The sequence below is a fragment of the Puma concolor genome, chromosome A1 (assembly GCF_028749965.1).
Source record: "Puma concolor isolate L17-30 chromosome A1, mPumCon1.1.hap2, whole genome shotgun sequence".
NCBI classification, from domain to species: Eukaryota; Metazoa; Chordata; class Mammalia; order Carnivora; family Felidae; genus Puma; species Puma concolor.
Genome location: NC_141667.1, coordinates 131999561 through 132014917, shown reverse-complemented (window position 1 = coordinate 132014917; position 15357 = coordinate 131999561). Strand labels below are relative to the sequence as shown.

At 38.0% G+C, this 15357-nt stretch overlaps 2 protein-coding genes across 6 annotated transcripts in view; both read right to left on the bottom strand.

Annotated features, from left to right (window-relative positions):
* Positions 1 to 7461, bottom strand: part of MEIKIN (meiotic kinetochore factor) — a 77304-nt gene extending 69843 nt beyond the window's left edge. The window contains exons 1-5 of the mRNA XM_025924983.2: positions 7101 to 7461; positions 6869 to 6956; positions 6409 to 6496; positions 4475 to 4535; positions 343 to 480 (exon numbers count right to left, since the gene is read on the bottom strand). Of these exons, the coding sequence (XP_025780768.1) occupies positions 343 to 480; positions 4475 to 4535; positions 6409 to 6496; positions 6869 to 6956; positions 7101 to 7233 (508 nt within the window). The 5' untranslated portion in view covers positions 7234 to 7461. The remainder of the gene's footprint in view (positions 1 to 342; positions 481 to 4474; positions 4536 to 6408; positions 6497 to 6868; positions 6957 to 7100) is intronic.
* Positions 7462 to 14312: 6851 nt separating this feature from the next.
* Positions 14313 to 15357, bottom strand: part of ACSL6 (acyl-CoA synthetase long chain family member 6) — a 61570-nt gene continuing 60525 nt past the window's right edge. For all 5 annotated transcript variants that reach the window (XM_086704624.1, XM_025925022.2, XM_086704602.1 and 2 more), the window contains one exon: positions 14313 to 14781. In XM_086704624.1, the coding sequence (XP_086560750.1) occupies positions 14644 to 14781 (138 nt within the window). In that variant the 3' untranslated portion in view covers positions 14313 to 14643. The remainder of the gene's footprint in view (positions 14782 to 15357) is intronic.

Genomic DNA, 15357 nt, shown 5'->3' with positions numbered 1-15357 from the left:
CATGCTCTATTTAAGTAAGTAGTCACCACATCTTCTACATTTCAGATATATCTTTTTACAAGTATTGGGGCATCCAAATTGTGAGCTTCTCTGGGATACTATAATGCAAATTGGCTTGTTTCTGGGTCATTCCCTAATGTCTTCATCCTTTTCTTATCTGGTGGCTTTTGATGTACAGTCCTATGTGACTGAGCCTGGAATACGGTGGATAGTGAGCGAGGGCAGGTTTTAATGAGGAAGACAAGCACACCTTCTCAAAAGGAACATTATTCATTGGAGGATTTGTGGACAAAGGAACAATTTCTATAGTGGGTCAACTTAAGGTTGAAATTGTTTTCTCACCTAAATAATCTGATCCTCTGAAGAGTTCAGGTGATGGGAAATTACTTAAACTCTCTTCAAAACTCTTGCATTCTGTGTAAGAGTCTGTGAATGAATAGCTCAGAAGAGAACTAGAAATATCATGCTGCAAACTTTGTCCTATAGAATAAACAAACAAAAAAGGTAAAATGTTTCAACAGTAAACACACTCAAAATCCTAAGAATTCAAATATGTAGAAATATACATGCAGTTTTTTGTTTTTTTTTTTTAAATTTTTTTTTCAACGTTTATTTATTTTTGGGACAGAGAGAGACAGAGCATGAATGGGGGAGGGGGCAGAGAGAGAGGGAGACACAGAATCGGAAACAGGCTCCAGGCTCTGAGCCATCAGCCCAGCGCCTGACGCGGGGCTCCAACTCACGGACTGTGAGATCGTGACCTGGCTGAAGTCGGACGCTTAACCGACTGCGCCACCCAGGCGCCCCTATACATGCAGTTTTATACAGAGAATGTAAAATTACTTATATAAATGACTGAAAAAGCATACAATTGTACACCACTTTAACTTAAACCTTAGAAAATAACTTGTTTTTTATGTAGAAAAATGCATTATAATCTTTTCCATTGCTTTCCCAAGTTTTATAATTTATTCCTTATGCTCCTTAGCTTCAATTGTGATTTTTTACCCCCAAATACAAGTTTTATATATAAGTAACTCACTAACTGTAAACTAACAAGCTGAGAATAAAGGGTAATTCTAGTTATTCCATTTAAAAATCAATGAGCCTACATCACCAGAGAAATACAAATCACAACGAGATGCCATCTCACTCCTATCTGAAGGGCTAAAATTAACAACTCAGGAAATAACAGACGTTGGTGAGAATGCAGAGAAAAGGGAACTCTTTTGCACTGTTGGTGGGAATGCAAACTGGTGCAGCCACTCTGGAAAACAGTATGGATGTTCCTCAAAAAATTAAAAATACAACTACCCTACAATCCAGCAATGGCACTACTAGGTTATCCAAAGGATACAAAAATGCTGATTCAAAGGGGCACATGCACCCCCGTGTTTATAGCAGTGCTATCAACAATAACCATTTTGTGGAAAGAGCCCAAATGTCCATCGAATGATGAATGGATAAAAAAGATGTGGTATATATATATATATATATATATATATATATATATATATATATATGGAATACTACTTGGTGATCAAAAAGAATGAAATCTTGCCATTTGCAATAACATGGATGGAACGAGAGTGTATTATGCTAAGTAAAATAAGTCAATCAGAGAAAGACAAATAGCATATGATTTCACTTATGTAGAATTTAAGAAACACAACAAATGCGCATATGGGAAGGGAAGGAAAAATAAGATAAAAACAGAGAGGGAAGCAAACCATAAGACACTCTTAAATACAGAGAACAAACTGAGGGTTGCTGGAGGGGAGGGTGGGTGAATGGGCTAAATGGGTGATGGAAATTAAGGAGGGCACTTGTTGGGATAAGCAACTGGTGTTCTATGTAAGTGATCAATCACTGGGTTCTGCATCTGAAACGGATACTACACTGTATGTTAACTAACTTCAATTTAAATAAATAAATTTTAAAAAAGGATACAACCAGTTGTAAATTAGAGACTATTTTCTATTTCCTTATATCTTTCACACATCAACTTTATAAATCTAGTAACCAAGGACATATATTGTGTATTTAAACTACAATTTTACAAAATAATAATTATGGTTAGTTTATTTTCTCTAAACAGAGTATAAAACTCATTCAACAAGCATTTGAAATTATATGATGTCCCAAATATGGGATAGGAACATAAAAGGTAGTGCTTATTCTCAACAGCTTTAGATTCAAGAGTAACAAAAGCAATTATACTGCTGTTTTAAGTCCTGATAGAAGTATACAAAAAGTGCCACAGAACTTCCAAGAAAAAACAACTCATATACAAAGAAGAGGGGTCAGGAGAGGCTTCCCAGTAGAGACAGCACCGGAATTTTTTTTTTTTCTTGAAGAATAAGTAGATATTAACCAGGCAAAGAAGAAAGACGTAAGGAAAAGCATTTGTTGAGCAGCTCCCTTGCTCTTTTGCACTATATTCTAGAAAATATTTCTCTATTCTATTTTCTAGCTAGCTAATTTGATTTTGAGCTGAATTCATTTCAATATTAGGCTCAATTACTGAGTTTTTAAATTTGATGATATTTTTAGTTTCCACGGACCATTAATTTTTTAAAATAGGACTGTTATATTATGGATCCAGGGGCCTCTTGTCTTTAAAGAGATATTTAGTTTTTCTCTAGTTCTTCAAGCGTTACTCTGTTTGCTTGATTTGTTGCCTCTCTTCTGTGTCACTGGTTTTATTCAAAGGTTTGGGTGTTCCTAGTTGTCTGTTCATATCTCTGCTTGAAAATATGCATTTTTACAGCAGTGTGTATAAATTCTGAAACAGCAGCCTAGCTCTGGAGATTTCTTAGAAGTGTAATGAGACATGCTGAGAACCCATGTTCTACATGGTGATGTTCTCCTGCAGTTTCAGGTATTGTAGGTAAAATGGGGCACTATTTTAATTGTCTGGCTAGTGTACACACTAGAAGGCTCCTTTATCAGAATTTCCACTTCAGAGAGCCATACTACATCTTTACCCTGGGGTTAACAAGCATAATCTATCTCTTTTACCTTTTTCTCCCTCTGCTATCCTTGTGGTAATCTGGATTTACTACAGACTCTCTTCTGCTTCTCACTCCAGTCCCAGCACTGATACTTAAGAACTAAACCCTCAGTTCACTTTCCTTAGGAGTAGTTCTCAGGGTTTATCCTGGCAGCATGCATTGTCAGCTGCCAATGTTTCCAAAATAAGCAAAGGATGAGGCAGAGGAACCAGGTCACATAGTGGCAAAATGCAGTGCTTAATCTATCTATCACCTTGACAATTCCTTCAGGGTCCTTTTTATTATAGGGGTTTTTTTTGTTTTGGTTTGTTTCGGTTTTTTTTGCATTTATTCACCAACTATTTGGAATGTCTCTAGAGCTCTTATCTCTGCAGTGGTTTTTCTCTGCTCTTCAAATATTCTCAAATATTCAGCAATCTGATCTCATCTGCTTTTAAGAATTCCTCAGTATTTCTGGTGTGCTGATGGCATCCTTTCTTGTATTCAAAAATAACTTCAATTACACCAATATGTAGATGGCTCATAAATTTCTATCAGCAATCATCCATATCCAACTTGCCTATTTGGCATTCTACTTAGTCATCTTAAAAGCACCCATAACCTAATATATTAAAAACATAATTTATGACCTTTCCCTCAAACGAGATTTTTTTTTTTCAGTAAATGGCACCACCTTGTATCCAGTTATGCAAGCCAGAAACAGGTGTCATCTTTGATACTTCCATCTCCTTCATTCTTCATTTGCCAAATTCTGTCAGTTTCGTTTCCTAAAATGGTCATGAGCTATGCTCACTTCTTTCCATTTTCAATGTCATCCTTTAGTACAAAGTGCCATCATTTCTCCCCTAAAATACTGTAATAACCTCCTATCTGGTCTATTTGCATCCATTCATGCTTCTTTCCATACTGTAGCCAAGGTGATCATATATCTTCCTAAGTAAAAGACTCCAGTGGCTTCCTGCTGCTCCAAATATAAACAGCCATATCTTTCACATGGCCTACTTGTCTTAATATTGCATTTACCCCTCCTTTCTGACCGACAACCACACTGGACTTCTTTCAGTTCATTGAACACGTAAGGCTTAATCCCAAGTTACGGTCTTTGCTATTCCCTCTGCCTGGGTGGCTCTTAACTCACCTCTTTGCATAGCTAATTTCTCCTTTTCTTCCAAACGCAATTCAATTGCTGTTCCTTCATAGAAGCTTTTCCTAATCTCTCCAGCTAAACTCAATTTGTTACATTCAAATCAATCTCTTTTGTAGCATTTATAACAATTTTAATTTCCTGGTGTGTACTTGAAAGCTATGAGGATGAGGTCCATTGCACAGGCAGATGGATTCACCTTGGACTAGGAGAAAGATACCTCTTCCACTAAGATGGGGAGATGAAGCAAAAATACAAATGGATGCTTATGTTCAGAAGAAAGAAAGTTGAGAGAGTTCATATCTGGCAGTCTTACCTGATACTAGCTCACTACTCGATGAACTACTGTCAACCTGGAGGTCATCAGTCATTGACTCCTAAGTGAAATAAGAATTAAAGGTATAGCACAAACTGTGAGACTGAATATTTTTATATTTTATTATATCACATTGATTTGGTTACTTTGAAACGAAAAACTGAACTTTGAGTATCAGCTTCATATGTATAATAGATTCTTTCAGTTTCCTGATCACAGATGTAATCTGATATTTAACATTAAATCTAAAAATAAATACTGAAATATAATAATGTGGGCACATCTACAGAGTCAGCAATATACTAGTCAACTAACTACTGTAGGTTAAACCAGCACCTAGAAGGTGAACATTCTTCTGACCACCTAGGTAGGAAAAGTTTTTCTTTCTCTAGATAGGAAGGCAAAATAAATCAAAAGACTGATAAGTCTAAATAAAATATGAGAAATACAATTAAAGGCAAACAAATATAAAAGTATTTGTTATATATGTGTATAAAAGTGTAACTCCCTTCAACATATAATGAATAAACATTTCACCAAAAAAGAAACACAGATAGCCAATAAAATGAGAAAAAAAGTATCAATTTTACTAGTATTCAGAGAAATGGAAAATCAGATAACATGTTACTTTTCATCTATCAAATATATGTGTTTTCAAATGATCAGATAAAATGGTGCCAACTGCCCAACATGAATTAAGAAATGATTCAACTCTTAACCCACCGCAAAATTTTTTATCTTAGAGTGACAATTTGAGTGTACACAAAAAACTTCTGTGGTAGAATGCCCATTGATATCTAAAATGGCAAAACCTTGGAAACAATTTCAATCCTCCAACCACAGGAAAAAGTCATACAAATTACAGTATATCTATAAGACAAAGCACTATGGAGACACTAAAAATCATATTTTTTTAAATTTTTTTTTTCAACGTTTATTTATTTTTGGGACAGAGAGAGACAGAGCATGAACGGGGGAGGGGCAGAGAGAGAGGGGGAGACACAGAATCTGAAACAGGCTCCAGGCTCTGAGCCATCAGCCCAGAGCCCGACGCGGGGCTCCAACTCACGGACCGCGAGATCGTGACCTGGCTGAAGTCGGATGCTTAACCGACTGCGCCACCCAGGCGCCCCCTAAAAATCATATTTTTAGAGACCACTTAATGTTAGAGGAATATACAATCAGACAACAACTTTTAAATTTAAAAAAAAGGCACAGAAAAAAAAAGGAATGTAGAAAAAATATATAAAAAGTAGAAGAAACTTTTTAAACACTTGTTTTTTTGGCATAGACTGGATCATCTACAACGAACACTTAACAGTGTTAAAATCTGGGGTAAAATCCTTTAAAAAAATGCCTTTGTTGAAACTGCCCACCCCCAAAACACATGTTTTAGAGATATATGTAAGCTAAAGCACTGGAACATGACTATTTAATGCTAATGGTAGATGAGTCACAAGCAATTTTTAAAATCTGAGTTTCTCCAAACTACTGCTATGTATCTTTAAAATACTGTACAGAATCCATATTAAGTACAGTAGGTCAAGAAATTATATAATATACTAATGGTAACGAACACTGTTTCTAGTTGTTAATGGAAAGTCAAAAAGAAAACATGAAAATGACTTTGAAATACTTTTAAGTGCTCCTCAACATAAGGGAGTTACTAAGAAAAACTTACATATACTCAGTAATGGGCATTTCTCAAATTTTTATCAAGGGAAATTAAAAATAAAAAATGTGGCTATGAATCCACCAGAATCAGAAATTCAAGGCCCTGTCTAAAGAGAAAACACCAACGTTTATAAAAATGCTACGAAGCCATGTATTCTCTATTAAACAAAGACTATACTACATTTTAATCTGCAGGCGCATCAGTTACCGCTGGTCTCTGCTGTAAGTATACCCAAGGTCCGTACGAGAAATATACATACACTCAATGGAGCAATCTTCTCATCCCAGGGCTCTTCACTAGTGCTATTTCCACGCAGGCTTTTCTGTCCTGTAACTCTTAACTGAGTGCTAACAAACAAACAACGCAATTAGTTTGCATGGTCTGGACTTGGCTTTCCACGTCTCTGTTTATACTGTTCAGAATCTGAAAGGCCATGTGGGGACGCCATTAAGAAAAAGACCCCAGTGGGTTAATTGTACCAATACCCAACTGATGGTGCAAATGCTTTCTGAAGATTTGAGCTCACTTGCTTTTAGGTAACTTGGCAAAACTGCTCTTTAAAAAATTCTGGGCCTATATTGTGAGAGGAGCGAAATCACAGTATTCCACCTATTTTTTTCGTTGACTCTCGGAAGGAGAAGTCGGCTATTGGCAGAAAATGAGGATGAAAATTTTGAGGGGGGCCATTTGAGGGGGGCTTGGCACAAGTGGCTACGCACCTCGGCGGCCTAGAGCGGCTAACTCCCCGCCCACTCCACTCGGCTTTCTCTGAGATCTTCGGCAAACAGGGCGCTTCTCCTTTCAGGCCTAAGAGAGGGCGGCGTATTTCAAGGAGAAGCCCTGAGGCCCGTTTGCCGGCCTCGGGTTTCCCTGGGCCGAGGCCTAGCCGCCCCTGCCCTTCGCTTTGCCGACCCCGAGTGCCGCTCCACAGGCTTGCCCACCCGGGCTTACAGTGCGCAGAGTGCCTTCTGTCTGGACCTGGAGGGGCCTCCGCCTTCACCGTGGGGCCTAGCTCCGGCGTCGGGGTTAGGTTGAGCCTCTGGCCAGCCCGCTTCTTGCGGGTATACACCCGTAGCGACCACATTGCCACCCTACCCCCCAAGGCCTGAGGGGCCTCTTGGCCCTCCACAGCCTCTCTCGTCGCCTTCCGGAGGAAGCAAGCTAGGGTCTGAGTGCTTCAGCGTCCACGCACAGAAGCTGCCTGCGGAGCAGTATAACAAGAGCTGGGCGGAGAAAAGGCAACAGCCCACGGAACCAACTGCTACACTGGACTGACTGGAGCAGCCCGCCTCGCTCCCGCCTTTTTTTTTTTTTTTTTTTTTTTTAAATCTAGTCCAAGCCGTGCGCTGGCTTCTGGGAAACTGAGTGACGTGAAGGCCGCCCCGCCCCCCTGGAGGTGCGGCCTCCGGGTATTTGGCGGTAGGCCCGCGTGGTTGCAGGTCCAGTGGCGCTGGCGGTCTCATCTCACACTTGAAGAGAAGCTTATGGGAAAAAGCCTTTTAATCTTCCTGGTGGTTGCAACCTTTGCTTTTTATTTTTCCCTTAATGTGTTGAGCTCATCACGTGCGTGCTACCGATGGCTTAGCCCATCTCATTATAAACATTGCATTAATGCCTCAGTAATGTTTTAGGTCTCGGAACATAGGGAGTCTTGGGGGGGGGGGGGGGGCGGAGTGCGGTGGTCAGCCTGACTCAGTGCAGGGAAAGTCAGACAGCAACCAAAGCACATTGCCAGCAGAGAATATCCTCCTGAGCAATCAACTTCAGTTCCGGGGCCACCAGTTTATTGGGGAGCCATGGCATTTGAGAGTTAGCATTCAAAGACCTTGCTTCCAGGAGATTTCTTCTTAAGGGTAAGAAGAATCCCTTCGCCCCATCCAGTAGCTATCTCCTGGACATCTGGGCAGCTTTATGGTCAAGGTAGAGAATTTCATACCTCCTAGTGTCCTGGGGCTCAGCTTGTTTGCTCTGCCTCATTGCAGGAACGTAGGAATGACTTCCCTCTCTCCATACATCCTGGTTGAACCACCTGGCTGCATCTGATAAGCATATTGTGCATATAATAACCATCTTCATATTTTTAAAATGACATTTCACATTAAAAAATGCATTTGTAGATATAAAATTACAAAAACTCAAAGACTTGTGATGTTCCAATATTGTATGTATGACTATAGCACACATATAGCCACAATGTTTTCCTAATTAAATTCCTCTGAACTTTTTAAAATTTAAAATTTGCTCATAGAAAGTCACAACAATAGATTTAATATACAATTAATTATTAAAACTTAGCTTTATAAAGAACAGAAGGTAGGAATTCCTACCTAGTTAGATATAGTGTTTTGAGTCACTGAATCAATACTTACTTAGCACCTTAGTCTGTGTTAGGCATTCTGGTAGGTCCTGAGGATACAGAAGTGTGTTAGAAATGGTCCTTCAGTCTAGGATCTCAAAGTCTTGTTGCAACACGAAGCAATTATCATATTTCAACCTCCTTTCTTTAGTCACATCCATAACATGCTGACAAGCAGTCTCTAGTTTACAAGTCAGATCTCCAGGCTCTCCTCTCTCTCTTTGGAGGCTGTTGTGAAAAAAACTCGGAGTTCTTAAATGACTTGTGGGAGGTATGGATCCTTCCATGCCTTACACCTAGAAAGGGAAGAAACAATGAAAAAGGAAAAGAGCTTAAAGCAAAAGCTGATCTGTGCTTTGGTGTCCCTATTCCTTAATTGTCTCGCTATACTGATCTCCATTTACTGAAATGCCATCAAGTAAAGGTTTATGGAAGTTAATGCATAGGGTTTCAAAACTGGAAATAACCTTTGGAATGATTTCTTGAGCCAAAAGGGGTCCTTGAAGATGATCTAATTTACCCCTCATTTTGCAGCTGAGGAAACTACAGGTTAGGGAGGCTCGTTATGACAGATGATTGGCATAGGTGGCATGAGTCTCCTGGCATTTGGCTAGTGTGCTTGTCATGGCCCTGTTCTTCCTAACACATGGCTGGGAAAGGGGTCGGGGGAGCAAGGAAAGGAGTTTGAAGCCCTCAGTTGCAAGGGGATGAAAGATACTATAGACACACTTGGTCTGTTTAAAAAAAATTTTTTTAATGTTTTGTTTATTTTGGAGAGAGAGCGAGAGAGAGAGAGAAAGAGCAAGCGAGCAAACAGGTGAGGGGCAGAGAGAGAGGGAGACGCAGAATCCAAAGCAGGTTCCATGCTCTGAGCTGTCAGCACAGAGCCTGACGTGGGGCTCAAACTCACAAACTGTGAGATCATGACCTGAGCCTAAGTCAGACACTTAACTGACAGAGCCACCTAGGTGCCCTACACACTTGGTCTGTTTAAAGCTTCACCCAGTGCCAGCCTATAAAAGGGAAGGAGATGTGTCCCATACAAAAGGATGGGCAGAGACGTCTCAATTCAATTATCTCTCTGTATCTCCTCATTCTGTCCCCAGATACACAAATGCCAGTGCAAGCAATCATCAAGTTAAATTGAACTTCTCCCGTTTCCCTTTGTACTCCTCCCATATCTAGACTCAGAATTCTGCTAGCAGTGTTTCAGTTCACACCATGGGTCACACGATGGGTTTGACTAGGTTTGGAACAGTTATGGAGAAACTAACTTCCATGGTAAAACAAATCCCAAATTTTGAAGAGATTTCTGAAGGAAGTTTTTTTTGTTGTTGTTTTGTTTTGTTTTAAGTAGCTCTTTTGTGGGTTTAGCATTCCCTGGAGCCCAGAGGCAATCCTTCTCTGTTTTCTTTTGGGGTGACTCACTGAGCAGTTCTGTTTGTGTTACTAACCACAATTTTCAGGGTCTAACTGGAAACCAGTTTATTTCTGCTTACTTGACCAGACTGTACAAAACCACAGTGACAGAGGAAATGTATCTTCAGGTGTTGTGATCTTAATGCTATGCAACACATGAAAAACAGCCAAGGGGATTTTTCATTCAGTGGCTATTTCTTGAGCATCCTGTATGGGCTAGTCCTTCTGCACTGGGGCTATAACCTCAAGCAACTCACAGCGTGAGTGGGAGTGGGGCAGAGGGAATCTTCTCAGATAAAAGGATAACTGAGCTGTTCTAAGAGCTGCGTGGTGGCAGTTAGCAGAGCTATTAAAGGCTATGGCATTCCATGGAAGTGGGACCATATGTGCCAAATGGAGGCACAGAAAAGCATGATGCTTTTAGGGCACTACGTATAGTAGTTGATATGACTGGAACCAAGGCTCCAATGGAGGAAGCGCAGGAGTAGAGATGCTAAGCCTTGTGTGCTGAACCAGGGAGTCTGAACTTTATCCTGGAAACTGGGAAGTCATGGAAGGAATATTAAGCAGGAGAGTGGCATGACCAGATTTTCAATTTAGAAAGATCACACTGACTAAAATGTGGATGGTGACATTTAAAGAAGCTGGGGTAGAAACAGGAAAACTAAGAAAGAACAGTAATATTCCAGACAAGAGATGAGAATGGCCTGAACTATACTAATAGCCCTTAGAATGGAGGAATAGATAATAGCAAATATACAGAGAAGGCAGAATCTGCATAACTTTAGGCATGGCAGAATGTACCATCTTAAGAAAGTATAACCATTAGCTTGTATACGGGTAAAAAACATGGAAATACTGTTTCAGGGGCATCACAATGGAAAATTTGAATACAGTTGTTCTTTTAAAAGTATAAAAATGATTTAAATTCAGTACACATTTAAATCCAGGACACACCTGGTAACAGAAAATGCACAAAGAAAAGGAGCACCTCAGGGGTGGGGGAGGACTGTAAATCTTTGGAGTTTGGGGACACTTACGGAGAGTGCAGAGTATGCTGACTAGTGGTAAAGTTTGATATAATGTTTACCATAAGCTCTATGATCAATGATTACTAATATACTAACATCAGGGGACTATGCTATATAAATATATAAAATAGTAATTATAAGCAACTTTGAGAAACGAAAAAATCTTTATTTTTTACAAAAGTTTTCATAAATGCATTTTATATTTGATAGGCATGCTATTATAACAAAGCAACTAAAAAGATAATTACAGTTAAGATACTTGTATGCATATTTAAAAGGTAATATTTAAATTTCCTCAAGTTTTAAAAATTTAATGTAGAATAAGCAATTCTTCAAAAAATACCCCTTTTCCCCACCCCGTGCAATTGTTGCAATGACTTAGAAGGAAAATTAATCAGTCAAATGAAATGTCTAAAAGCCACCGTCACCTCATCAGAACCTTTTCAGTTTGGGACAAGGTTTAGAATTGCTTATATTCCAGGTATTTATCTATTGCCTCTGGGTTATAACCATTCATTGTTCTAACTCAAGAATTTCTCATTTAGGGCTTTGTCCTCACTTGAATGCTAATCCCATTCTTAACTGCAGTTAATTGTAGGATCACAGAAAGGACTGTGCAGCATACTTGAGAGACAATTCAAATTATCAGGATCATTTTCTTTTCATGTTTATGTTTCCTTAAAATAAAAAAAACAGGCAAAAAAATATAGCAACTTAGCTCAACATATAATTTATCAATTTTATATATGATTATTCATTCTTTTTTCTCCTGAGATATTAAGCAAGTTTGTAAGTAGTCTGTTTTCATGCAAAAAATACAGTTTTCCATTGTTTACATTCATCTCATAGTATTTTGTATCCTAAATAACTATATCAACTTTGTGCTTTACACATTTGGAAAATGAAGAATAATCCATTTTCTTTACTGCAGAAAAAATAAAAGATTATCAGTTCTTAGATGGGTAATACAACCTAATTAAGCGCAAACTTCGAGTTGCTAAAACATTACCTGACTATAAAAATTGCAGTGGAAAGTTCTATTTTCCTCATGCTTGCAGTTTTACTCACATGTAGAATGAAAGGTTAACTTGCTCATATGAGGGAGACATAGTATGTTTATTCCTTGAACTTCTGAGTCTGTGAGTCCCTAATAAATGTGGAACTAAGCCTCCATGCCACACCTAGTCAGAGTTTCCTCTCTCACCTGGGGGGAATCATAATACAATATAAAGATGTCTTTTATGGCAAAAGAAAAAAAAAAGGTGTATATTCTATTTGAAAATATACACAGGATTGGCTTCTCAAATGTGAAAATTACCAATGTATATTCCTAATTACATTAATAATGTACATTTGAATGAAAAACAGATAAAAGGCCAAACATTTAGGAACATGATTTTTTAAAAAATAATTCATCTGTTATGTCTCTAGACTTCTGTCGGATCTGATGTCCACTACAAATGTGAACATCTTAAGTACATAGCCTTTTCCTATATTGGTTAAAGAGAAATACAAAAATTTTCCCCCCAAAATAAAGTTGGGGAATCTGAAGCAAGAGGGATTTTCCATTAACACATCTTGTTTTATTTCTTCTTTATTCAAAAATTCAGTGGAGTTAAACAGAGGAATAGATAAATGTACCTGCAGTATATTTAGGGCCAACCGTTTACTTTTCTCAGCACATTTGCTGTAACCTATTTATTGGCCCAAGTGTGATGCTTTACACACAGATCAGGAAGGCCAGAAGAAACACAAGATCTTTAAAGTGAGAAAAACAAGAGATCTTTACCTGTCCATAATCAATCATATCTAACTACTATGAGGTAAAAATACAACCAAAATAAGTGTTACATTATTTGCTTATGTTATATTGTCCAAAATCCTTTTGAAAATAAGAGATAACTGAAATTTTTTTGAATGGAAGGACAATGGGAGTCAGCTTCATTTTCTTCAAGATGTGAAGCTACTTGCCTTATTTTAAAAGAGTATGAATATCTAATTCAGATAATGATTTTCTCTTTTAGTCAAACATTAAATATAAAAAATTAATGCTATGTAGATATTGCCTTGGAAATTTTTAGAATTTATTTATTCAGAAATGCCTTTAAGAAGGAATATGCATGGAACTAGCTCATATACTAAAAGTCAGATTTGTAAGTGTAAGTAGAGGATCTGCGGACAGAAATATGCCAAAGGAATGTGTAAAGAATTGGATAAACGCATCAGATAAAGGTGTGATCCACTTTTGCCAACACTGAAATATAAGTGTATATAATCACTGATACAGATTCATCCAGTAGGCCCATGTGATGATGCAGTTTTTTAACCAATAGCATTTATTTACAGCTTGGAAAGGAACTTCTGGACTGTGAACACTTTCCCCATGTCTGCTTTCAGAGTCCTGTCTCTATAGAAGAAAACACTTGCCTAGGGATGGTTCCTTCTTCAGAAGCACAGTCTGTAGCTTGGAACCTAACTGTTGTCCATGCTGGGTTTTAATTATAAGAAATTGTTGGTACTCGGGTGCAAGGAGTGTCTAAATACATAAAGCAAAAAAGGAGGTTTCCATGGTTAAGCTTAAAAGCATTTAAAGATTTTTTGAATGGAATTATGCCCTATGAGATACTCATCTATGATGGATTTAAAAACTTTCATAGCGGTGTTTTGAAGAGGTTCTTCAAAATTAAGTCGTTGAAAAACTGTTTTCTTTGGAAATAACATCCCTTCCTCCCCTTGTTCAGGATTACAGCCATATTTGGTTTCCCAGGCCTGGCCTGGACATACTATGAATGGGAGGCCTGAAGAGCCCAGCAAGGAATATAGGTACATTAATTGCTGTCTATCTTGAGAAATAATTCTGGGTTTCTTTTCCCAAGTCTTCCCCAAAGGTCCATTCATTGTAGAGTCAACAGACATCTTTTAGAATTCATGTGGTAAGAAGTCCATGGATATACACATTTTATCCTTGAAGTAGTTGTACATTTGTCTCTAAGTAGTTCCTGAATATTTTAATGAGCTTAATAAATGAGAAAATATGTTGAAAGATCTTTGTAAAATGTTATATAAATATAACATTTGTTTCAATAGTATCTGAAATCGCATTTTTCATGCATAAAAGTAAAAATGACAGGGAAAACTTGTTCACATCAATAAGAATTGTCATGTATAAAGAATCTGAATTTATGTAGAATGTGCATTATATCTTGTTTTAGCATGATTCTGTACACCTAATTTTAATTTTTTAAGTCTGATTTAACTGGGATTTTGACAATCAGTGACTAATGAGGTAGTCCACATTGCTTAGATATTTGCTATATCAGGTTACTATTCCACAAATAATGAAGTACAGTATATCAGTTATGTTTTTCCTTTATGTTTAATAAGAGTTCTGTGAACATTGAGAATATATTACTTTTAGTGGTACACAGTCCTTGAGAAAAGTCTTGATTTTTACATTGCCATTTGTGATATTTTTAGCAGCTTGTTACAATATCATTTTAATAAAAATAAAGTGTACTCAGTGATGATAGAGAAAATATTGTTAAAGACCTCTTGGGACAGGAAAAGGCATGGTCATAAGATCACGTGCTTATTCATTTTCAGCTGCATCATTCTGATTCATTACTTTCAAGAGTAACTATAATATTGCTACACAGTCCATTATACTGAGAAGAACTTTCCTTGAACTTCACATGGAGATTGAGTAAAGCTCTTCTATTTGTTTTTTGAAGTACTCTCTCAGCTCAGGTCTCTTAGCCTTTAATGTTGGTGTCAGCAAGCCATTCTGAACTGAGAACATGTCAGAGTGGATGTGAATGGCTTTAACCTAAAAACCAAATGCAGAATATGTCTTTATCAGGAATATAACATAGCATTTATAGTACACATGATAAAAGTAACAGGCATACAAGAATAGATATATTGATATTAAAACACTATGCTCTTTTTAAAAGTCAAAGTTAGGTTAGTAACATTTCAGCCTATTTAACATGTCTGCAAGCCACCTTTTCTCCCTTCCTACTCCTTCATTTAGCCAGTCAACAGAAATGAGCTGGGTGCTTATTCTGTGCACCCAGGCACTGAGGACACAAAGAAGAATCATGAGTGCCCCTGCCCTCAGAGGGTGCACACTAGCATTCAGCAGAGCAGACACACCGGGCAATTATCAGACAGCATGGTATGCACAGTGACAGGCGCCTAAGGCAGTGATGGTAGGGGAAAAGGAGGAGCAGCCAGGGAAGCCTTCCCAAATTAGATGAGTGTTAAAAGATGAGTAAGACTTAACCAGCAAAGGAGGAGAGGTGGGTAATGGAGGGCATTCTAGGCAGAGACAACTCCAAGAACAAAGCTGTGGGAATGAGAAAAGACAGAACATGCGAATGGAAATCCAAGTGGTTTTTTG